Source organism: Dysidea avara, chromosome 2 (genome assembly GCF_963678975.1).
Source record: "Dysidea avara chromosome 2, odDysAvar1.4, whole genome shotgun sequence".
Classification (NCBI taxonomy): Eukaryota; Metazoa; Porifera; class Demospongiae; order Dictyoceratida; family Dysideidae; genus Dysidea; species Dysidea avara.
The window spans coordinates 14,504,023-14,528,725 of record NC_089273.1 but is presented as its reverse complement, the minus strand read 5'-3'; the positions used below and the strand labels follow the sequence as shown (position 1 = coordinate 14,528,725).

Sequence of the window (24,703 nt, the reverse complement as noted above, 5' to 3'; positions counted from 1 at the left end):
ATTCCCCTATAAAATGTTGTCAGGTTCAATCTAAAGGTGTTGTGTTATTGGTGAAATACACTAACATACCACAGCATGTTAATAATGGAAATCAACAAAGTGCATGCCAGATTATGACAAAATTAACAAGCAATGATACCATACATGCAAACAGTTATTGTTTTACATTTTAAAAGATATTAGTACTTTTGATCCAATGTGTATAATTTCAGTTATGATACTGTATTAGTCAGTGCTGAAACGATTATTCGGTTATTTGACTATTCGGTCAATTTGATTCGTTGCCACACTATTCAAATAATCGTTAGCGCTTTGTACACTGTATTCAGATGGAAAAGCCAACCTTGAAACTTAAGATTGTGAATGAAGCGATGTATCTATGCCATAAAAATTCTGTTTTAGAAAAGATAGAAATAGCTCTTAGGCTTTACCTTGCTCCATAACAAAGGTTTCGGTACTTATTCAATAGAAGTATAAGCTTAAAGAATAATTGAATATTTGGTCATTTTGTTCACAACTATTCGAATAGTAAAGATTGCTATTCGTTTCAGCACTATACTGTATATTGAATGACACACAATAGCCACATTATATTAGGGCGTGAGAATAGGTGCAACCATGTGAAGTCAGAGCTTTTGCCTGAAACAAAAACGCTTTCAAACTTGATGAAGCCAAAACTAAAAGAAGCAGTATTACAGAGGTGTGCATACCTTTTGGTCAGTGTCCAGTATTGCTCCTAACGTTGCTCCCAACATTGAACACTTGTCAGTCAGATAGTTATAGCTAGCACCTTACAGTATATACTATAGCCCAAAATTGCCTCTTCTCCGAATGTTTAATTTTCCTAGGGGAGCATGCCCTCCACAGATCCCTAGATATATAGCTGCCTTTGCCAACATTAGGACTGAGCCTTAGCTACCACTTCCACTTTTACTCTGACACCCTTGATAAACATTATAATTACAGTAACTTAAAATACTACACTGTAATTCTACTTAAATCACTAACAGAGTGTGATAAGTCCAGTTATACTAATCATTTTGTATATTATCTATCAAACAAATACTTCTACATGGGCTAGTTTTCTATTATATCATATTCAATCCAGTCATCATTTGGGCAAAAGGAATTAAAATGTTTTACTTATTAAAATTTATCTTTTTCCAAACCTATTAGAATACTGTACTTTTACAATAATTATTTCAAATTATGTGTAAAAATCCCATCAGGTATATAGACCATCTTGTACACCTTGCACATAAATAGGAACAACTTCTTGTACTTTGATAAGGTAATTGGTCCTCAGTAGCTAAAATTCTTCATCAGATTGTCCAGATAAGAAATATTGTTGAGTGGCTTCCACATCAGGTGATCCCACTTGTAAAGAACTGTATTTTTTTAAGCTCTTTTGTACACAATGTGATAAGTGGTATTATTGCTAGTGCAATCTCATGATAATCACATGTCATCATTTGAAACACCTCAGACTCCCTCACAATGATATAATACATAGTCTTCTATCACAGTACAGGATGATCTTCTTCATCATAGTAACTGCTTCTTCTGCAATATTTGCTATTGGATGCTTCTATTGTTTGGATTAAGCCCTGATAGTTCTTTTTGTTTAAGGTATCCTTGAATATTTTGGTTTAATCTTCTACACAATCAATGAGCATCTTTCAAAACTTTACGACATTTCTCAATCAGAGAATTAATTTCATTGTTTAATGATGGAAAAAGTATTGTAACACTTGGAGATGTCTTTAAAGCATATTGGATTTCTTGCAGCAAAAGTATAACATCATGCGGATCAGCTGTTGTGTACAAATTAAGGTAGAATGGCTTTCTATTTCATTTTGTTTAAACTCTAGAAAATCAATAGCACTCAATATTGATAAATCATACACGCCAGTGCACTTTAGAAATTCCTGTGTTAATCCATCATCAATTGATTTAGTAGTATCTAATTCACCAGCCGGAGACAGACATTGTACCTGATCACTGTATGTTCTCAATGATGTACTGACCGATGACTGCATGAACTTCCACACAATGTTGAATGTTATTATGTGGAGGTAGTGTAATATCACTAGGAACAATGTCTCTTGCTTCATGTTCAGAAATATTTGATAATCTGTGTAATACTGCTGCTTGCAGAGATGTACCAATACCGTTGTGTGATATTAATGACTTTATTTTGTCTGATAATGGTTTTGTCAATAACTCCAATATGACTTCAATGCAAATTTTCGCAGTATATTTACGGCTTCTCTCAATGTTATTTTTGTCAAATGCTGTAAGATCGTTGTTGCACAGTTTAGCTTGTACATTTTGGATGGCATCATGGTGAGATGATCAATGTCTTTTCAAACTATGAGACAAATTGTCCTCTTATTAAGGAGAGAAGCAGTGGCCACAGGTGGACATCTTGAGCTAGTTCATCAAATAAACTCACATCCTGTTGTGACAGTTGACTGATATCAATCACTTCAAACGTCAGTAAAGAGATAGCTTCTCTTTGCTCCATTGGACCTACACTAACTACATGTTTGGTAGGTATGTATTCTTCATAGAGCTGTACCGATATGGGATTTTAGCATGTACCGATATCCGATATGGATACCACCAAAAGAAGCCGATAACCGATAGTTGATCCGATATTTGCATTACAAACAAAAGTCATAGTTAATCTATGCAAAAGTGTACAGTTACCTACTCTACAACAACATGTGGATATATTCATTGCTCACTCTATGCCTGTGGTAATAGTGGCTTGGGTTTCTATTGTGCAATCCAGACAATTAGGCACCCACAAACATTTTTATGCATACTCCCATGGAGCCTTAAACGGATATTTCTGCATTACTCCGCATTTTATTGGCTTGTGTGAAGGCTGGTACAGTAGGTTTTCTTGTGACTGTTCTTTTATTACAAAGGTACTATATATAACTGCTTCATTTATTTAAGACTGATAAGCTTTCCAGCAACAAACACTAGAATCGCGTGTATTTGTATGGCTTCTCGTAGCGTAGCGCCTGCTGTCCAGTGAACAATAAGTCACTGCTACTGAACAGCCACATGGATAACGTAGAAAACCAATATTATAACCCGTTTATGTACAAACTATTGCTGTATAAATATCGGTAGCGATATCGGTCCTCGTACTGTTCTGTACCGATGCCAATATTGGTAAAAATTGCCATATCGGTGGCCGATATTTTGGCCGATCCGATTATCGGTACAGCTCTAATTCTTCAATGTCATTCATCCCGGTAGTGAGGACTATTTTACAGTTACTAAATGCCTTCACTATTGGCTCTGCATCTTCAACATTCCACACATCATCAATAATGATGAGAAGATTATGACAATAAAGACTTGTAAGTTGATTAATTTCCTGTTCAAAGCATGATTAATGTCACATTGTTTTAAGTATGGACCAGTTATTAAGTGATATAATTGGCTGATCCTCATGTCGTAGCTTTAACTGACCACACGCATAGCTGTCTAATGATTTATTAGGACTACCTAGTACCATGCCATGCAAATAATTACGATAAAATTGTCCACTACATAGACAATGCTTAATGCTGACCTAATATTAGCTGAGTCATTAGTTGCGAATCTTCATTATAGATGACAGCAGAGGGATTCGATGTGCTAAATTTATTTTAATATGGTGTGATATACAAATGTTAGAAACAATAAGGCCGTTTAACAGGTTATTAATTGTTTTTAATACTTGGTGTTGTACGCACTGATGTAGTTGTGATTGCAATAAGTTAGTTTATATGTTTAGAATGCATTACAGAGTCAATGCTAGAAACCTAATACTGGGGTGGATGTACATAATAGATGGTTTGCTATTTGTAATGGAATCATACTCCAGGGTGCAGTCAACTGAGTTATGGGCAGCTACCACATCAATATTATAGTAAGGGTATTACACATTATTGTACTTCTTGCTACAGTTATTGAATTAAATTATACTTCTTGATGTTATTCCAGAAGAAAACCTTTTCAGACCTCCAGATTTTAGGCATATCAGGATCTTATGATTGCCAAACATTTTGTGCTAATGAGCCCCTGAGTGTAGCTACCAATAATTATAATAATTATGTGGTATGTAATGACAATTAATAATTCCTCAGACTTATGAACCAACGCTCCTCCAACACTTGATCAGTGATTCAATTATGAGACATTAATGATCATCTACGAGAGTTTTAGGTAATGCAAAAAAGGAACTCCATGCCCTGAAACTCAAGATGTAGCTAAATTCACCACTGCACTAATTAGCCACTGGAGTGTTTAAATTAATTTTTTTATTGTGGCAAGTGATGGTGCATTGTTCAAAAATAATACCATAGTTTGCTTTATTTTTGTGCAAAAAATTGTGATAAAAATTTTCATTGTAAAAATATTTTTGTATGATTTATGTGAATGACTGTTCTATTAGAGTAGTTCGATCTTCAATAAAAAATTTCATGCAAGAAATTTTTGTACAAGTTTTTGCATACAAAAATTATTTTACAACGAAAAAAAGCTAATTATGGTAAGTATATTTTATACTTCAGCATTCTGAGAAATGTATAAAGCTTTAACATCAAGAAAATCTCCAACTTGTACAATTCTACTAAAGAGTAAAGAAGATACTTTAATAGAGAACTAAAAATTTTAACAGAACAGTCACACTAATTAATAAAGCAGTTAAGCAGAATTTCGTACACATTTTTTTGCACGACTACTGTATGTAGTTAGCTAAAGAAAGTTTCTAACCGTTAACTGTGTGATTTGCTGTCTTTAGCTGTAACTATTGGCTAGCTTTCAAGTAAGTCACAATGATCATCAAGAACGTAACTAACTCTTTTTTATCATTAGCTACCCAGCTTAGTCCAGCTATGCAAAAGGTTAAGGTACTCTAATAGAGCAGTCACACAAATGATTTTTATTCCGCATAATAAAAATCATGAAAACAATTATTCCTACTAAAAACTTTCATGGTAGCTGATAGAAAACAATATAAGTATTATAACCTGTATTATACCACCATGTTATTTACTTTTTCTTAATGTCTTTCTTATACTATAATAGATCAGGACATCAGTATTTTCATTGTTTGCATATTGTCATCCTGTCAGCACCATAACTTAATGTAGGAGTATGTCACTAGTTTCAATTTTGACCTGGTATTTTACAATGCTATGGATGAATTGTGTGAAAATTTTAGGCCAATAGCTTACTGAGTAGTCAAGTTACAGTTGGGAAAATTGGATGTGTGTGGAAACCTTGTTCTGTCAAATTCAACCACATTTATAATTATGTACTGAAATGTTGAACTTTATTTTCTACTAAAAATTGTGGAACTTAATCGTGGAACTTTTTCTTCAATAACGGGTTTGGTTATACCACAACTGCATTGGCTTTTGCTGATATAATACACTCTTAGCCACTGGGCCTGTGGTCCTCAAGCATCAGGTGTGTATACCAGCAAGCAGCCGTGGTATAACTATTTCATGTGAAATGTGAGGTGGTTAGGTTGTACTATATTATATAATGTGGCTGAATTTGACAAAACCAGGCTTCAACACACATCCAATTCTTTGACTTTGACCAATGGCCTGCCAGCATGCTATTCATGTAAAACTTTCACACAATGCTTCCATGCATAAGATTACAAAAGTAAAGGTAAAAATTTGAGATGATGGCATACTCCTACACTGAGTTATCATCTCTCATAGTTGTTAAACCGGATGTGTGTGGAAGCCTGGTTTTGTCAAACTCGGTCACATATAAGCTTGTTGGGCTTGTTTACCAACATTACTCTCATCTGATCCATGCAATATTTCAGGAAATAGCCTTAAATCTTTATTTTTCATTCTGCATTGATTCAGATTAACCATATGCATTATCACCATGGAATTCTTACCCAGGCCAGGCCAGGAAACAGTTAAATACTATAATATCCCTTCTGCTAAGAATTGTAACTAGTAATTATATAGTGAGAAAGTCACTACTGCTAAGGAGAAGGCTCTGTGTGCTGATTAGTATTTAAAGATAATGCTTCCCTTGGAACATCAACTAACTTGTGGAACTTGGATTTTATCCTAGCCAACTATCATTCATCCTGAGGGCCTCCTCTGATACTTTTCCAACTCCAATGAACATATAATATAATATTTATTTTATATGCAACATTGGCAAATTATATTGTCAACCTTGGAATTCTGTTTGACCTATGTCTACACATATTTTTGAATGGATGCTCCAAATTGCTTCAACAAGGTAATCATCTACCAAAGTACTAGTCTTGTTGTGTTTATTAAAATGGATATATATTCAGTGGTGATGCTATTGTTTTTGCTGATATTAACTATCCCACCATCTATCTTCTATTGCCCGGATGCTGTAATTTGTAGTGAACAAGCCAAAAGCACAAGATTCGATACAACTGGGGCATAGCTACATGTCCATTCAATTCTGATTAGGCCTGAGTCAAATATGCTCAAAATTTTGCCCAAATGCTTGCAGGAATTTCCAAAAAATTTCATCTATTATGCTCTTACAGTAGTCCTATTACAGTATGCTTTCATTACGCTGCTAAGTTAGCAACATTTGTTACAATTATCTTGGAACAGTTTAAACAGTGAATGCTTTATTAGAGTATTTCACTATACGTGACTGTTCTATTGTAGTTTGCACTGACTGCTCTATTAGGGAGTATCGATCAATTTTCAAGGAATTAAGCTCCATAGTTTGAAATATTTACCTAATATGCAAGCATTATGCTGGCATAGCACGTCAGCCTATTATGCTTTTTATCATGCTGGCATATTTGACGTAGGCCTAATTCTGATGAATATCTCCATACTGCTGATCATGAATGCAAGTCTGGTAAGATTGAATATAAATATTAATCTCAGAGTTAGATTTACTAGGTTATGTTACATAATATTATTCTTGTCAATACAAAGTATACATTTTGCAGTAGATTTTCAGTTAGATTCTGTACTGATAAATTTAGTTTCCTCTTTATAGTGGTTGACTTCTTGTTGTGGATTTTGCAGTCAGATCATCAGTAGCGTATCACATATGCAATGGGTAGATGAATTACTTGTTGCTGACATAGTTAACCTTCATCTGAGTTCATGTAATCTATGGTAGCTACATGCATGGGTAAAAATGATGTAGGGAACAATAAAAGAATCAGGCTGATGTATGTATATAGTTTACAACTTACTGTAGTCGTGTAAAGTGCATCTTAGATGAAACTTGTATACCCGAGTGGTGGAATGGGCCAAAAGAGTAGTAGAGGTAACCTTTGTCAATAACTATTATCAATAAAAGTTACATAGTGGAGCTTAAAATATCAGTACACGTGGATTCTATTTTGGAGGGGTTGGGCCAGAAAAATTTAGCAACTATGTTTAAACAACACAAACCTTTAAATAGCTTTCTATCTGTAACAATTCAGTAAATGGTGTAAAAATTATTTCAGAACTTCTAAACCTAAGTTCTTGGGGATGATGAGTTCCACAGTGTGATTGCTCTTGAAAAAAAAACAGAATGGTGTATGCATTATTATTATGCAACCTTTTGTTTATACATCAACAAAATAATATTTGAGGAAGCATGGTAGTGCCCCTTGATTGCTTTCTTCCATAAACAACATGCATAGCTTTCCATTATTGTTTCAGTGTTATAAATAGAAGATGTTCAATGGCAGATCCAGGATAGGGAATTTGGGGAAACCCCCCTACCTTGTGCCATATTTCTGATTAAAATACTAAACTCATGCATATTTTGTAAAACCGAAGCAAACCAACTGGTTTGCTTTGCTGAGCAGGGCTGGATCCAGAGCCGGAATGAAAAGAATTATCTCACCTGACAATTGACTACAAAATAGCTTTTAATCAGCAACTCAATAAACAGTGTCACACAGTGTACAGCTACTCAATTCTACTCTAAAGTATTAAAAGTTACAACTGCTATTATACCTACAAAACCTCAGAAAAGTTCTGTACAGGTCCAGAAAGTTCTAGAAGCATGTGAATACAATTACAAAACTAGTTCAAAACCTTAACTACATTATGTGGTAATTTACAGAGACAACCTGTCTGATTACATAGCTACACAGTAATACACACATGTACTATGTCATATTACAACAGAATGACCAAGGGAAAATTCCTGATGAAGGTTATCGTGCCAATAATAAAGGTTGGATTTTACAGCACAATGCTTCTTGGCAGCATTGTTGGTTTCTTCTGCTAAAACGATCGAAACACTCTAATACAGCAATCACCTACAGTAAAATACTGTAATAGAGTAGTCAAGAATGTTTTGTTAATTAGCTATCCTGCATTGAAAGCCTGGAGTGTATATTGACTATATGAACTAGCTATGTCACCAAACTGTATACCTTAAAATCCATTAACCATTTGGACATAAAGAGGTTTACAGAACAGTCTAATAAACTGACAAGCAGGAAGTTGTACCTGAAACCTAGTCAATATAACTTGTCAAGCATAGCAAGTACACAAGAGATGCATCAATCTATTACCTTTCAGGCCACTTGTACATAGCTGCTTGTAGAGTTTCCCACCTAAAAAAATTAATAATCTGAGTGAAGTAGTATCATGAGTGCTCACAAAGGGGCCAAGGGTGGGAGTGTTGAGGTGGGCTAGAAATAGACTTCAAAATGGAAGCAGACCATGACTACATGAGATTGCAGCGCTGTGCTAGCTTCTGGTATACAGCAAATTAAAAGTGAAAGCATTAGGCCAGCCATATCTGGCCATCCACCAAAACTCAATGATTTTTGCCAAGCCAGGCTGCACAAGGCCAGAAACCTCCATTGGGGCTTGCCACACCACCCAGAAAAGACAACTGTTAAAACCAGCCTGAGTAGTGTAGCTATTCACTCATGGTGTTAGTTTTTAATTTTGCTTAGTGTGCAATTTAGATCAGTTTCATCACATATATTACAATGCAACACTTGACGATTGCATCATTCACGGAGTAAATAAGCTGGCTCCCTACATGTGGTAGATCCCTATAGTAGAGAGTTGATTTATCAAAAATGTAGAAAAATTAATGTTACACTACTGATTTTAGTAAACAACTTTGGCAGTAAAAAATTTTGACAAATTTGGCGAATAGCATCACAATCACAAAAGTTTTATCCATCAATTATTTTTAGCAATCACATGAGCAGATTAGCAGATTATGTTGAAAGTATGGGTATCAAAGTATCGTGGGTATCTCCAAGCTTTCCCTTTGATTGTCGCGAGGTTCATTGTCCCACAAAAGTTCATGGAAATCCAAGCATTACCGGCTCTCGACATTACAAGAACCAGCAAGCAATACTTACACTTGTACGGTAGTGTAGTTAAGATGCGAGAGATATAGACTCACAATCAAGATGGCTGCCAAGCACTTTAATTGGCTGGTTGTTTAATCACTTGCACTCTCACAAAGTTGCACGAGTGGTACAGTATGTGGTAGCTATGTTCTATCACAAATCATAAAACAAATTAAGGTGACCCAATCGCCGAAGTTTTGTTTTTGCCAATTTTGCAATAATGGGTTTTCACCAAACTGTTTTACTGCCAAAGTTTTTTACTGTACGGTAATTGATTTTCTAGTTCACACAAATTTGCTGCTGCATGTAATTGTTCCTTTTTTCTTAGGACGTCTATCCTGATCAAGCCATCTTTAACTACTTAACACGAAGAGAGGCTAACAGGTTATTGCACTGTTCATTTGTTCTGTTATTCATTTTCTTGTTGCGTCTCTACAGTAGGCTAAGTGAAAAACAATATGATGGGATGTACTTGGTCAGAAATAGCTTTGATTCACAACATAAGGTAGATATAATAACATTGTGTTGTATGGAAACGCTAGTGACTTTTCTGGACTGTAGATATTGTCAGCATGGATTGGTGGAAGAAGTGGAAGAGTTCAATATTTCAAAATCTTTTATGATCAAGTAAGTGAAACTTGTTAATTGTATACAGTGGAACCACTCTGTATAATAGACTAAAACTTTTTGTCACAAAAAAACGTTGGTCTTTTAAGAGGCAACAATGTATGCATGGATTCAAAACCAAAATTTTGTTCTGTAAAGTCCTTAATTAGTTCAGAAAATTTTCAAAGAGAGGTTTCACTTTGTGACGCTTTTACCTACAGTACATTACTGGTAACTTTCTTTGTAGGTGAAGCAGCACTATTCACTCACAAATGACAATTCATTCACCAACATTCCTGCTCTACTGACACACTATCATTCCAATAATCTTCCCAGGTCATTGTCTCAACTAACCGTACCATATAGCTAATAGCAACAGCTGTCCTGAGTGACACTTTGTAAATTTTGTATTGTAAATTATAGCAACGATTGTAATATTTTGCAAAGGGCTGTATACTTTGGGACTTAGTCTGGCATTGCGGTCACTTATATGATTGGACATCATACAGTATAGTAATCAATTTTGTTGCAATGCAATAGGTTTTACCGTAATTCACTTTATTTTCGTGCAAAAAAATTTGCGATAAAAATTTTTGTGTAACTATTTGTGACCGGATTTGTGACCGGATTTGTGAAAAGGGATCTTCCTCACACATCCAATTCTATAAACTTTGGAGACCATAACTTAGTGTGCAAGTAACACATTAACCTGAAACTTTAACCACTTATTCAGCTATGTTGTTGCTCACGTCTGACCAAATTTCAAGGCAATAGCTCTTTCCAAGCTGAAGTTATGAATTGTCAAAGTTGGTAAATTGGATGTGTGTGGAAGACCCTTTTTGCAAATCCAGTCACATTTTTCGTATGATTTACATGAATGACTGCTCTATTAGAGTAGTTTGATCTTATGTAAAAAAACTTTGTGTAAAATTTTTCATACAAGTTTTGCATAACAAAATTATGTACAATGAAATTATGGTAGTATTGGAAGCTAGTATACTTTACTACCGTTTAAGGAGCAAAGCATATCCAGGGATACCAACAAAAAGCTATAGGGTCATTTTCACCATCCTTGAAAAATGACTCCCCAACTTTGACAGGAATACGTATATTCAGATCAGTTTCAGTTGAATGCTTGGAGCATTCCAGATGAAACTAGCTATATCATGTGGATGTTATAGAAACTGGGGACTGTTACCTAATGAATATGACTTTTTGCTTTGGCCTCTCTAGTTGCATTGGACTGAGGACTTGTATATAAGTTTATCTGATGTCGATGGTTTCAAAAGAAACATAATTGAATAAACAGCTACTCCCAATGATACTAATGTACATGGAAGCTCATGCTGTAGTAGCTAGGTGTGGTGATCATGTTGAGCTTGAGCTCATACCTGAGAAATACTTACAAAATAATGGTTGTATTCTCTCAATCAGTTTAGAGAAATGTCACTAATGATTAGTGCATAGATGTCTGATAAATATGTTCAAGTCATATATTTTAGGAATATATAATATAGATGTTACATGCATAATAATAACCATTGCTCCTAGCAACATGAATTTTATGCTTAAATCATTTGTAGGTGTTAAGGTTTACAAAAACATTTCCAATTTTTAAATGATAGCATATAGCTATAGGTCAAGACATGAGATGTGACATTTTGGAGTTTGCCATTTCACTCAGACTGACTCAGTTAGCTCGTTTTCCCACACATTAGCTAGATAACTATGTGAGGGGCCAGGGCAACAGTAATTAGCTGTAACCTGACTGTACAGTGGTGCAAGTACATTTTATGTGAGTTAGGGTATAATTATTTAGGCTTGAGCACATTATGCTTTACAAATTTTCTGTTAATTTTTCTGGAATCTACAAAAATAGAGCAGACTCAGTACAAGTACATATCTGCAACTGAAAATGCATCTACTAGCAAGCATAAAACTATATATAACTTAAAGATGGCGTTGCAGTCAAATAATTATATAATTTGGGTGGTCGTTTTATTAGAGAGAATTAGTGCTCTGGTGGAGCATTTCAACCTTTTAATGCTAGCAATGCCTTCAAGGAAAATTTCTTTTGGTAAAAGTTAATACATTGATTATCCAAAATATTCCTGGCTCATTTTACTATGGATCATTCCCTAAAATTATTACAGCATAATGCAGATACAACAATTATTATAAACAATGCATTGATAGGTGCATTATACGCATTTCCAAAGACTCAAATGGTAACATTTGAAACATAGCAGGGGAGTGATTATTATACTCCACTACCATATGCATAATATTATGGTTTCAACCGTAGTCTATAACACTGGAAGAATACTAAAATTTCCTGGGATCAGGAAACATGCAGTACAGGGCAGAATTTCCTATAGAATTTCAGGAAAAGCCAGGAAAGTCTATAGGAAATTCTGCCCTGTACTGCATATTTCCTGATCCAGGAAATTTTAGTATTCTTCCAGTGTAATTATTTTGACCTTTCTCTTTTGTTGCAAGTGGAAAACACTGTATTGTAAAGTAATGAGCTGGCTTCACTGTTGCAGGGCTGCCTTAAAACTGCAAAATACCTTTGTAGTGTTAAGTAAAAGTGTGCAATGATAAGAGTCAGTGTTATAATTACCATATATCAAGACACACGGTAGTGTGTCGTGCGGCCCAAGAAGCCGGCGCGCCACACCGTGAGTATATTGACAGGAAGAACGAAAACGTCATTTTCACACCTTTGTATCTCGGTGATCACTTATCTGATTGGAACCAGATTTGCTACACAGTTGCCCGCCAGCCAAGGGAGTCTACATTCCAAATTTGAAGGAAATCGCTCCAGCCATTTCCGAGATACGAGCTGCCAAAGTTTCGTTTTTTTTTCTTCGTTTTTTTTTCTTCTTCTTCTTCGTCTTTTCGCACACTTGCAAAAATTGCTATAACAAGCAAACGCGTACTCCGATCGCCTTGAAATTTGGCACACAGAAAGGGAGTCCAAAGGCGAATCCTAGCATCAAATTTGGTACAAATCCGATGAATGGTTCAGGAGTTCTTACCGATTATTCGCGTAAAACAAGATCGATTTGTTGTCACGCCTACAGGGTAAACCGCTTCATGGAATGAGTTGAAAATTGCTATGAAGATGGAGTAACCATCGTAGGAGTGCCTTTTGGTGGTTTGAAAGGAATCGAGATAAAGACCACGGAGATATGACACAAAATCCAACCTGTGTCACAATTACGCGATCGATTTTTATGAATAAAAAAGTATTAGTTTTCACGCCTACTAGGCAAACCGCTTAGAGCAATGAGCTGAAAATCGGTGTATAGCTGGAATAATCTTCATAGAAAGTCCTTGCAGTAGTACAGAAGAATCGGATTACAAACCACTGAGTTATGATTCGAAAGCCAACTCCGTGTAACAAATGCGAGATCGAGATACTCTAATAGAACAGTCACCCTAATAGAGCATTCGGCTAATTTATTTACTCCATTATAGAATTTTATTACATCACAAGTTATTCTGTAGGGAGTTCAGCTGCAAACAGTTAATCTTATAGACAGTTCAGCAAGAAGACAGTCACCATGTGGAGAGTTAAGCAAATATACCACTATAGAGATTCAGAACATTACAAGTCACACTGAAGAAAGTTCAGCTACAAACAAGTCATGCACTGTGTAGAAAATTCAGCTACAATTAAGTCACTCTCTAGAGAATTCAGTTACACAGAATTCAGCTACACACAAGTCACTGTGGAGAGAGTTCAGCTACAAACAAATTACCCTTTAGAGCGATCAGCTACAAACAAAACACTTTGCAGGGTGTTCAACTGCAACAAATCAATTACTTTTAGAGCGATCAGCAATGAACAAATCAACACAAATCTACCTGTAGAGAGATCAGCTAGAAACAAATCACCCTGAAGAGAGTTCAGCTACAAAAAATCACCCTGTAGAGACATCAGCTAGAAACTAGACACAATGTAAGGAGTTCAGCTACAAGCAATCACCCTGTAGAGAGTTCAGCTAAAACAAATCAACCTGCAGAGAGATCAGCTACAAACAAATCACCTTATAGAGAGTTCAGCTACAAACAGATTACCTGTAGAGAGATCGGATAGAAACAAATCAACCTGCAGAGAGATCAGCTATATACACACAAATCCGGCAACTTGTAGAGAGATCAGCTACAAACAAATCACCCTGTAGAGAGATCAGCTAGAAACTACACACAATGTAAGGAGTTCAGCTACAAACAAATCACCCTGTAGAGAGATCAGCTACAAACTAGACACAAAGTAAGGAGTTCAGCTACAAGCAAATTACCCTGTAGAGAGTTCATCTACAAACAAATTAATCTGTAGAGCAATCAGCTAGAAACAAATCACCCTGAAGAGAGGTCATCTACAAAAAATCACCCTGTAGAGAGATCAGCTACAAACAAATTGCCCTGTAGAGAGATCGGCTACAAACAAATCAACCTGCAGAGAGATCAGCTACAAACAAATCAGCCTGTAGAGAGTTCAGCTAAAACAAATCAACCTGCAGAGAGATCAACTACAAACAAATCACCTTATAGAGAGTTCAGCTACAAACAAATTACCCTATAGAGAGATCGGCTACAAACAAATCAACCTGCAGAGAGATCAGCTACACACAAATCAACTTGTAGAGAGATCAATTACAAACAAATCACCCTGTAGAGAGATCAGCTAGAAACTACACACAATGTAAGGAGTTCAGCTACAAATAAATCACCTTATAGAGAGTTCAGCTACAAACAAATCACTCTGTAGAGAGATCAGCTAGAAACTGGACACAATGTAAGGAGTTCAGCTACAAGCAAATCACCCTTTAGTGAGTTCAGCTACAAACAAATCAACCTGCAGTGAGATCACCTACAAAAAAGCACCTTGTACAGAGTTCAGCTACAAACAAATTACCCTGTAGAGAGATCGGCTACAAACAAATCAACCAGTAGAAAGATCAGCTACACACAAATCAACTTGTAGAGAGATCAGCTACAAACAAATCACCCTGTAGAGAGATCAGCTAGAAACTAGTCACAATGTAAGGAGTTCAGCTACAAGTAAATCACCCTGTAGAGAGTTCAGCTAAAACAAATCAACCTGCAGAGAGATCAGCTACAAATAAATCACTTTATAGACAGTTCAGCTACAAACAAATTACCTTGTAGAGAGATCGGCTGCAAATTAATCAACCTGCAGAGAGATCAGCTACACACAAATCAACTTGTAGAGAGATCAGCTACAAACAAATCACCCTGTAGAGAGATCAGCTAGAAACTAGATACAATGCAAGGAGTTCAGCTACAAGCAAAGTGAGTTCAGCTACAAACAAATCAACCTGCAGTGAGATCACCCACAAAAACGCACTTGTACAGAGTTCAGTTACAAACAAATCACCCTGTAGAGAGATCAGGTAGAAGAATTCACCTTGTAGAGAGTTCAGCAACAAAGAAACCACCATGTAGAGAGTTCAGCTGCAAACAAATCACCCAGTAGAAAGATCAGCTAGAAGAAGTTACCTTGTAGAGAGTTCATTTACAAAGAAACCATCATATAGAGAGTTCAGCTACAAAGAAATTACCCCGTAGAGAGATCAGCTAGAAGAAGTCACCTTGTAAAGAGTTTAGCTACAAAGAAACCATCATGTACAGAGTTCAGCTACAAAGAAACCACCTGTACAGAATTCAACTACAAACAAATCACCCTGTATAGAGATCAGCTAGAAGAAGTTACCTTGTAGATAGTTCAGCTACAACAATTCACCCTGTAGAAAGATCAGCTAGAAGAAGTCACCTTGTAGAGTGTTTAGTTACAAAGAAACCATCATGTAGAGAGTTCAGCTGCAAACAAATCACTCTGTAGAGAGTTCAGTTACAAAGAAACCGCCATGTAGAGAGTTCAGCCTCATACAAACCACCTTGTAGAGAATTCAACTACAACAAATCACCCTGTAGAGAAGAAGTTACCTTGTAGAGAGTTCAGCTACAAAGAAACCACCATGTAGAGAGTTTAGCTGCAAACAATTCACCTGTAGAGAGTTCAGCTAGAAACAAATCACCCCGTAGAGAGATCAACTGGACGAAGTCACCTTGTAGAGAGTTCAGCTACAAAGAAACCATCATGTAGAGAGTTCAGCTGCAAACAAATCACCCTGCAGAGAGTTCAGTTACAAAAAAAATCACCCTGTAGAGAGTTCAGCTAGACGAAGTCACCTTATAGAGAGTTCAGCTACAAAGAAACCATCATGTAGAGAGTTCGGCTATAAAGACACCACCATGTAGAGAGTTTAGCTGCAAACAAATCACCTGTAGAGAGTTCAGCTACAAAGAAACCATCCTGTATATAGTTCAGCTACATTTCAAGTCACCCAGTAGAGAGATCAGCTGCAAAAAAAATCCTGTGGGGAATAATGAGCATGTAATAAATATATGTATATAATTTGTATAATTACTAATAAAATCAAAAATAATTGAAGTACTAAAATTCTTCTTTAAGTTCTTTTCTTCTTCCTGTGGTAAAGAAAAAAACACATGGGTTAAAAAAGCCCCAATGCCAGCCATAGGCCGGCTTTGCAGTATACAAATACAAAAAGAAGTGATATCTAATCAAAAACAGCCAAGCTGTAAAAAAAGGTGCGGCCCCCATAAAGGCCATGGTTAAAAAAGATGTGAAATCCAAGGTGGCGGCCAAGAAATGGCTGTGATGGTAGGTTAATGGTTACATTTTAATAACGGCAATTCAGGTGAATTTTGTGCCGCTTGGTCTTGGCACCAAATTCACCTGAATTGTTGTTATTAAAATGTAACCATTAACCTACCATCACAGCCATTTCTTGGCTGCCACCTTGGATTTCACATCTTTTTTCACCATGGCCTTTATGGGGGCCACACCTTTTTTTACAGCTTGGCTGTTTTTGATTAGATATATATATATATGATTAAAAAATACATAACTACATGCATATCACCAAAGATGTATACGTAGCTGCACTTGACATGATACTTTGCCACTTGATGTTATTAATGTTATGTCTTGCTGATGATCAATTACAGGTGGCTGTACATGTGAATGAATTAGTAAGATAGTAGTATGTTTAATGTTTCTGGATGCTCATAGTGGAAGCTATGTATAGAATTAATGGAGTTAAGCATCCAATCTGGATTAGCTTAAGCTTGCAGTGTTGACATTGAATACCATACAATTTGTGATATACTCTGAGACTTTTTCGTACCTGCATAGGTATGAAAGTATCAGTGTGGGTCTCAAATGGTATGAAATTCAAATGTCAACACTGAGCTAAAATCCAGCCCATAATACAGTCCATTTATCCTATATGTAGCTTCTGCAAAATGCATGAATATTTAGTTTCATAGCTATGCACTATGGTACAAGTACAACAGCATGTACCTTACATCACTATGTGCATAGAGGAGGCAAGAAGGGCTAATTCCTTATGTCATGATCAGAAGGTAGGTTAGGTCCCTTATTAAGGTGACATTGAGCTTTGAAATTAAAATTGTTATGATATTAGTAACTTAATGCTACCCTAATAGAGCAGTCATCCTAACAAAATAGTTAAAGCAAAATTCTGACAAACAGCTGAAATCAGTCAGGAAGCCATCTAGCAACCTGGACTTGCTATGCAGTTACTTCTACGTAGCTGCAAGTTTGTATATGTACAATGAGAGTAACTACAGGGTTTATTGGATCTCAGCAATTATTGTATGCTTTTTGGTGAGTAAAATTCACCTACTGCACACTTGTTGATACAATTAATGGTGTATATATACATAGGCAAGTGGCTATCTATGGTAAGTAAAGTTATTAACAGGTAAAAAAGTGGAGGTGTCACAATGATGGAACAACATCTATATAAGGTGGAGTTGTGGTTTTAATTATTTAGCTGTGACATTGTTATGCCAACTTTCAGAAGTGGTTTATACTGTTGAGTTGATCAGAAAATTGTTGTGTAGCTGAAAATTGCTAACCGGGGCAAAGTACTACGCACTTTAAAGTAAGCACCAGTGAATAAGACTTACCTTTCATCCGACAGTACGTTAGTGCTACATGAACGAGGCTTAATTTAGCTACACTGAAAAACACACAAAACTTAGACTACTGAGCTATAGCTAGATCTAACGCGCACAAGCCATAAAACTAAGATTTCCATGATGTCAGATCTAGAATGTGGACAAAGCCCATAGCTATTTTCACACCCATATTGGAGCTCGGATTACGATCCCTGTTATGCACCTATCAATGTATTGCCCCACTACCTCCCCCCCCTCGGGCATATATGGGACTATAGTGGGGATTTGACACAGCCGAATGTCAAATTCCCCATAGTAGGGCAAACCTATCGTGTCAAATCCCCACCGTTGGACCCAGTTGCAACGCGGGGTTTACTCGGGATTTGACATAGCTAGGGTCCGCAATCCGAAAAATGAACTTCTACAAATCAATCCCCCTACCATTGTGGGATGTTCATTGTAGTATCCTATTGCTTGATCCACCATGAAACCGAAGGTACGATTGTTGTCTTCACAGAAATATTATTTTCAGTATCTCACAAGATGCAAGATTTATTTTTAAAATTTCGTGCTCCACACAAAGGACCGGATGAAACTTGCTACTTAGCCAAATCGTATCCAGAGTTGTTGTAGTTGAAAACTACGCACAGAAATAAGTAAATGATTTGCTGGGTGCCCGGCACAGGGTTGCTTTCTTTGAAAAAACAGACAAAGAAATACGAAGTTTCGAATTCAAACTGCCCTACCACCCAGGGCAAGAGAAGCCAACTATTCCTCACAGTGTTTCGATACGGTTGGGTGCATAGTCTGTCTACGCTGTTAGTTTGGAAAAGATCTGAGACTTCTCACCATCTGGGTGACAAGCGTCAAATTTTTTTGCGCCATCAAAGAATTGTGTCACGCTTTCTAGCCATTTCCATCGCTTCTGCAGCCACAACAAACATCAATTATAGACTAAAACTATGGCAAAAGATGTCCCTGAACGTTTGGTAACAGCGGTTGTCAATTATTGTTTCATCCACAGCTTCCATGCCCTCGTCCACGCCTCGCTCTAAGCTATGCATCAAGGGAGGCAGCAAAATCGTCCAAATTTGACTTCACCTCTCACGCTCCACAGCAGCTTCAAATCTTGGCTAGATCACCCTACATCACCATTATGCTTCAAAACAAACCGAAAAATGCACAAAATCTTTCATTTTTGATTCGAGCTGGGTGGAGCTCCTGGTATACTGCATCATATGAGATCACAGAAACACCAACTACTACTACTACTACCAAACGTTTTGATCCATCATTTATCATCATTCTAAACAAAATTAAGTGACCAGTGTGGCATCAGGAGTACTGGAAAGCACTTTGGTACCATTGAGAGAATCCCTTGAAATGACGCACGAAAATTTTGACGTTCTTCACCCAGATGGGGAGAAGTCTCAGGTCCTTTCCAGACTAACAGCATAGACAGACTATGCATCCAACCTTATCACATCACTATGAGGAAGAGTTGGCTTTTCTTATCTTGGCTGGTAGGGCAGTTTGAATTTGAAAATTCGTGTTTTGTTTTCTGCTTTTTGAGAGAAAGCAACCCTGTGCTGGTAACCCAGTGAATCATTTGCTTATTACTGTGCGTACTTTTTAACTACATTAACTCTAGATAATACCTAGCTAAGCAGCAAGTTCTATCCTGTTCTTTGTGTGGAGCACGAAATTTTAAAAATTATTTTTGCATCTCACGAAATACTAAAATCGATAGTTCTGTGAAGACAACAATCGTGCCTCCGGTTTCATGGTGGATCTAGCAATGGGATACTACAATGAACATCCCACAATGGTAGGGGGATTGATTTGTGAAAGTGGATTTGTCGGATTGCGGACCCTAACATAGCGAAGGAAGTTACAACAAAAAATATTTGGGTGCTTACTGAACGATCGTCAAATGCCCCATAGTGGGGCAGCAGTTTCGTGTCAATCCCCCCTGTAAAGCCCCACTTACGCCCGAGGGGGGGTGGTGGGGCAATACATTGATAGGTGCATTAAACGCGACTTGTAAGTTTGTGCCAGGCCTAGGTTCTATTGGTGAATATACGGAGAATATTTTATTAAAAAATTTCGTATGGTCTACTGGAAATTTCATGACGTCATCTGATGTTGGCTTTGCGGTATGATAATTATGCATCCGCCCGGTTTTAAACCGCCCCCTTAAAAATTAGGCACCGAGATTATTGAAGGAGAACCCAATATTGACTAAGCGGATTCTAGCTATACGCTAGTGTTTCAGGTACTAAGTATTATCTTTAGTGTATAGCTATTTGGTGTTTCATTGTAGACTACAGTAGCTAGCTAGCTATACGTAGATAAAATCTTTTCTCTCAGTTTTGCCGGGCGTTGATTAAGTCAGTATTCCCTGTGCTCTGTGTGTCCGCATGCATGGTCGGTTGGGCTAGCGTTCGTAGAACACAATGTCAAATATCTTTGCTACCAATAAAAGCCGCGGTATGTGAAATGCATGGTTTAGAGGATCTGCGACAAACGGCAATTGACCCACGCCCCAATTTGTACAAATCTCATTTACAAGACAGCACCGAGTAGTGTTTATTCATTAAACACCTAGCTATGGCTGATTGTGTGTATTGTCTGATTTTGGATGTACTGTAGCTAGCTACTCCGTATAGCTACGTAGCTATCACTAAATCAAGTACTGGTTATTTCTAATGCAATAGAGGTTATGGGCTTTTACTATGCGAAATGACTTTAAGTTTGAAGGAAATTGACTTAAGATTGTTATTCTATTGTTAGCCATCAGCTTGTTAGGGGAAGTTTTCACAATGGAAGACACATTTAAACCCTTACTGGATGTGAAGATGTAACAACCTCATCATCAGTGTTTAGGTTTTTCTGGCATTGGCCTGAAGAAGCCGAACATACTGGCAGGAACATACACCTAACATGTGGTCTGAATATGCAGTTTTCAGTACTACACTAATCATTTAGTCTGCTTTGTAAGATGTTACAGATTGCAAATATTATAGCTAGGTGTACTGAGATAGTCTATGTTCTCAGCATTACGGTATGTAGATAATGGTGTGTAGTTTGTGCTCACATGCCATGCAGGCTTGGTCGCATAGCTATATTTCATGTGATCTATACAGAATACATGCATGTAGCTATAATATTAATTATTAGATTACTGGTAGTCACGGTACTTAAGATTTTATCATAGTAATATTATTTGCGAATGTCTGTGTACATGAACATGTATACGCATGTGTTTTTAAGCAGGTAGTTAGATATGATTTGAATAGTATGTATCAATAAAAATGTACTTCAGAAGACAAAAGTATTACTAAAGCCATACAAGTATGCATACCAATTACCAACATTTCAAGGGAAAGTATTGTGCATAAAATGGAAGGAAATATACCTTATTACATTATAAGAATTTGAAATTAGGCATTTAATAAAGTAAAACATATAATTACTACCAAGTGAATTTTATTATTCACCTATTATTCCCCCTGGACATAGGCGGGGCTTTAAATGGAATTAACATGAAACTGTTGCCCCACCCTGAAGCATTTGTCAACCGTATAAGTGCCCAAGTACAATACTTTGTATTAGCTGCTACTTTCTTTACAATATCAAATCCCTGTGTACAACTGTAGCTTATGGTGAGGATTTGACATGCTAGGCTTTCCCTTTTAGGGGCATTTGACATTCTGGTGTATCAAATCCCTCCCCACGTATTCCCAAAGGGAGGGGGTAGTTGGGGCAATACATTGATACACTGTAGGTGCATTACAGAGAAAAAAATATTTGCCTTGTATTGTTCTCTCTGTACACACATGTATCATGTACCACAACTAACACCACAGGAATGTCATGTGACATGTAATCATGTGACTATTTGGCATCCAATCATGTGAAATATTTTGTACCTGTTATATGATTAATTGTTATATAGTTACATTGTAGGAGTTGAAAACCTCCTCAGGTTTCTATAGCATGTGTTTACAATGAATATATAGTAGCATCATATTTCCTTCTGGTACATGTGACCAAACTATTGAAAGTTGTTGAACTACACACACACACACACACACACACACACACACACACACACACACACACACACACACACACACACACACACACACACACACACACACACACACACACACACACACACGCACACACACACACACACACACACACACACACACACACACACACACACACACACACACACACACACACACACACACACACACACACACACACACACTGTGCTATAAGAGAACTGTGCAACTGATTAATATAGTATATTGAGTATATGTGACCGGATTTGCAAAAAAGGTACCTTTTTCACACACAAAATTTGACCTATTTTTTGACCTTTACAGCTTCATAACTATTTATTCGTTATATGTAATCATCTGAAATTTTCTATGAGTGTAGCTACAATATCTGGCTGAATTGTGATGTAAACAGCAACTTAATCAGTGTACGAAGGCAACAGTTATGACATTTTATTTGCTGGTATGTAAAATGTGTGGAAAAGGTACCTTTTCGCAAATCCGGTCACATATTATATTGAATGAGTAAGCTCAGCGTGATGTTCTAAAGGTGATACTTTACACATACAATGAAACATGTGATAGCCATGAATATTTGAGCATTTTATCTGAATTCCATTGTGATTACTTGTGGTAAAAGTTTAATGTGGTCAACATATTACACACATTTTTTTATTGACAATTACCCACAAGTATTATTCTTGTGACAGTAAGAATTTAAGTGAGTGCTGACTAGATTAGTCACAAGCATATGAACAACTTAAAAGTGTACTTATGTGTTCATTATTTGTCAGTTACCAGTAGTAGCTAGTCCATAGATTTTAGAGGCAACACTATGCACCTCTAAATTTTATTGCTAGTCTCATGTAGCCAGACCCTATTTCTCCGCATGGTGCTTATCAGTTGGAAATTATAAGCACTTGCTTCGTGCGGAGAAATAGGGTCTGGCTATGTGAGTAACTACATTGTCATTTCAAACCCTTTAATGTGCTGGTATACATCTGTGTCACACACATTTGCTGAGTGCTGAGTATCATAGAGTATAATTTATCTTTGCTATTACAGGAAGATAACAAACGTATTATCCATACACCTGGATGACCTTGAGAATATGGATCTCCATCCTGACAGTAGCACTAGTCACTCAACTAGTAAGACCATTGTATAAAGTATAAAATTTGACAAGATATTAATTTGGCAAATTTTCATTGCAGTGTAATTTAGAATGATGTGTTTTGTTAACTACCAATTTATTCATCAAATATAATCCTCAGCAAATCACACACTTTGTCATTATTTTGAATGTTATGTGCTTTAAGACTGCAATGTGAATCCTTGTCCTATTCTCTGAACTGCCCACGGTAGCTGTAACTAAGATACTAATGGCTTTTGCTCTAGTGGTTATCGTGACCATGTGATACTGTCAATTTAGTCAGAGAGTGTATTATATTGCATTGTGTCTGGCACTTGCCAACAGGTTTACACTGTTAGTACAGAACACTGTTACATAAGAGAAATGAGGTCACACCTAAACTAATATCCTGTGTAGTCCATTGAATTACCAACAAATTTCATGGTGAAAGGTATCTGTTTGACTGTATAGTCTGGCCTGGCCAGACCCTTATGGACTCTCAAGATTACTGTTTGACTTAATAGTCAGTTTCACTTCAATATTGTTTGTAACATTATGCAAATGTTAATGTTGGAGGGTTTGCTGCACCAATCTTCCAATTCAATAAGCTTCCCTTGGCACTTTTCAATGCATGAGATATATATATACTGTATGGTTGTGGCCATCTCACAAACTGAACTTGGAAACTTATATTGTATGCATACGTAGCATGCATAAAATGTATTTTTGACATACTTAACTCAGTATTCTCTATTACAGACATTAGATACAGTGGACCACTAACTAGTAAATGTAACACAACTAGTGACCCTATAGTAGTGAGTTCACCAGACTGTTTGTATGGACCACAAGTGATTGATGTGATTATGAGAAAACCTGGTAAGATAACAATAATATTATAATTGACCCGTTATAGTATTATTATCTTTAACAGAGTTTTCATTTCTGATCAGATACTACAACTTGTTGTATCAGAGTTTAATACCTAACTGTAATCTGACCATCAAAATTCTAAAACAACATTTACAAATTCCTGGTGATGTGGAGAGTTTTATTGTCAATGGAGAAAGCTCAAGAATCAGATGTCAGAGGATTATCAATTTTCTACTAGTTCAGTTAGACACTGCAAGAGATTACAAACATTTCTGTTACTTGTTTAACATGATATCAGTAACGACTGATCTTCCTGATATACCATGGGAAGGTATGTATGTACATGGCACATGGCATGGCATATACATACACATGTACACACAGCCATACTCAATTCTATTATGGGTATAAATATATATATATTAATAACCAGTTTCCTCACAGTAATTGAAAAAACCTTCTACATGTATTTGCATGAGTTAATTATCACCTGATCTATCGAAGAGATAGTAGTGCATTGATCACTATTACGAAAAGCTTTTAGCACTATAAAGTAAGCAAAGTGCTTTTAATTAGTACTATCAAATATGTACTAGTAATAGCATTGGTAGCATA

The 24,703-nt window shown here is 36.6% G+C and overlaps 2 protein-coding genes across 2 annotated transcripts in view; both read left to right on the top strand.

Moving 5' to 3' along the window:
* Window positions 1-10,451, top strand: part of LOC136246675 (uncharacterized) — a 31,215-nt gene extending 20,764 nt beyond the window's left edge. The window contains exon 6 of the mRNA XM_066038223.1: window positions 10,218-10,451. Coding sequence (XP_065894295.1) covers window positions 10,218-10,340 — 123 coding nt within the window. The 3' untranslated portion in view covers window positions 10,341-10,451. The remainder of the gene's footprint in view (window positions 1-10,217) is intronic.
* A 9,750-nt stretch (window positions 10,452-20,201) lies between these two features.
* Window positions 20,202-24,703, top strand: part of LOC136247838 (uncharacterized) — a 36,309-nt gene continuing 31,807 nt past the window's right edge. The window contains exons 1-4 of the mRNA XM_066039660.1: window positions 20,202-20,288; window positions 23,149-23,234; window positions 23,975-24,094; window positions 24,150-24,419. Coding sequence (XP_065895732.1) covers window positions 23,195-23,234; window positions 23,975-24,094; window positions 24,150-24,419 — 430 coding nt within the window. The 5' untranslated portion in view covers window positions 20,202-20,288; window positions 23,149-23,194. The remainder of the gene's footprint in view (window positions 20,289-23,148; window positions 23,235-23,974; window positions 24,095-24,149; window positions 24,420-24,703) is intronic.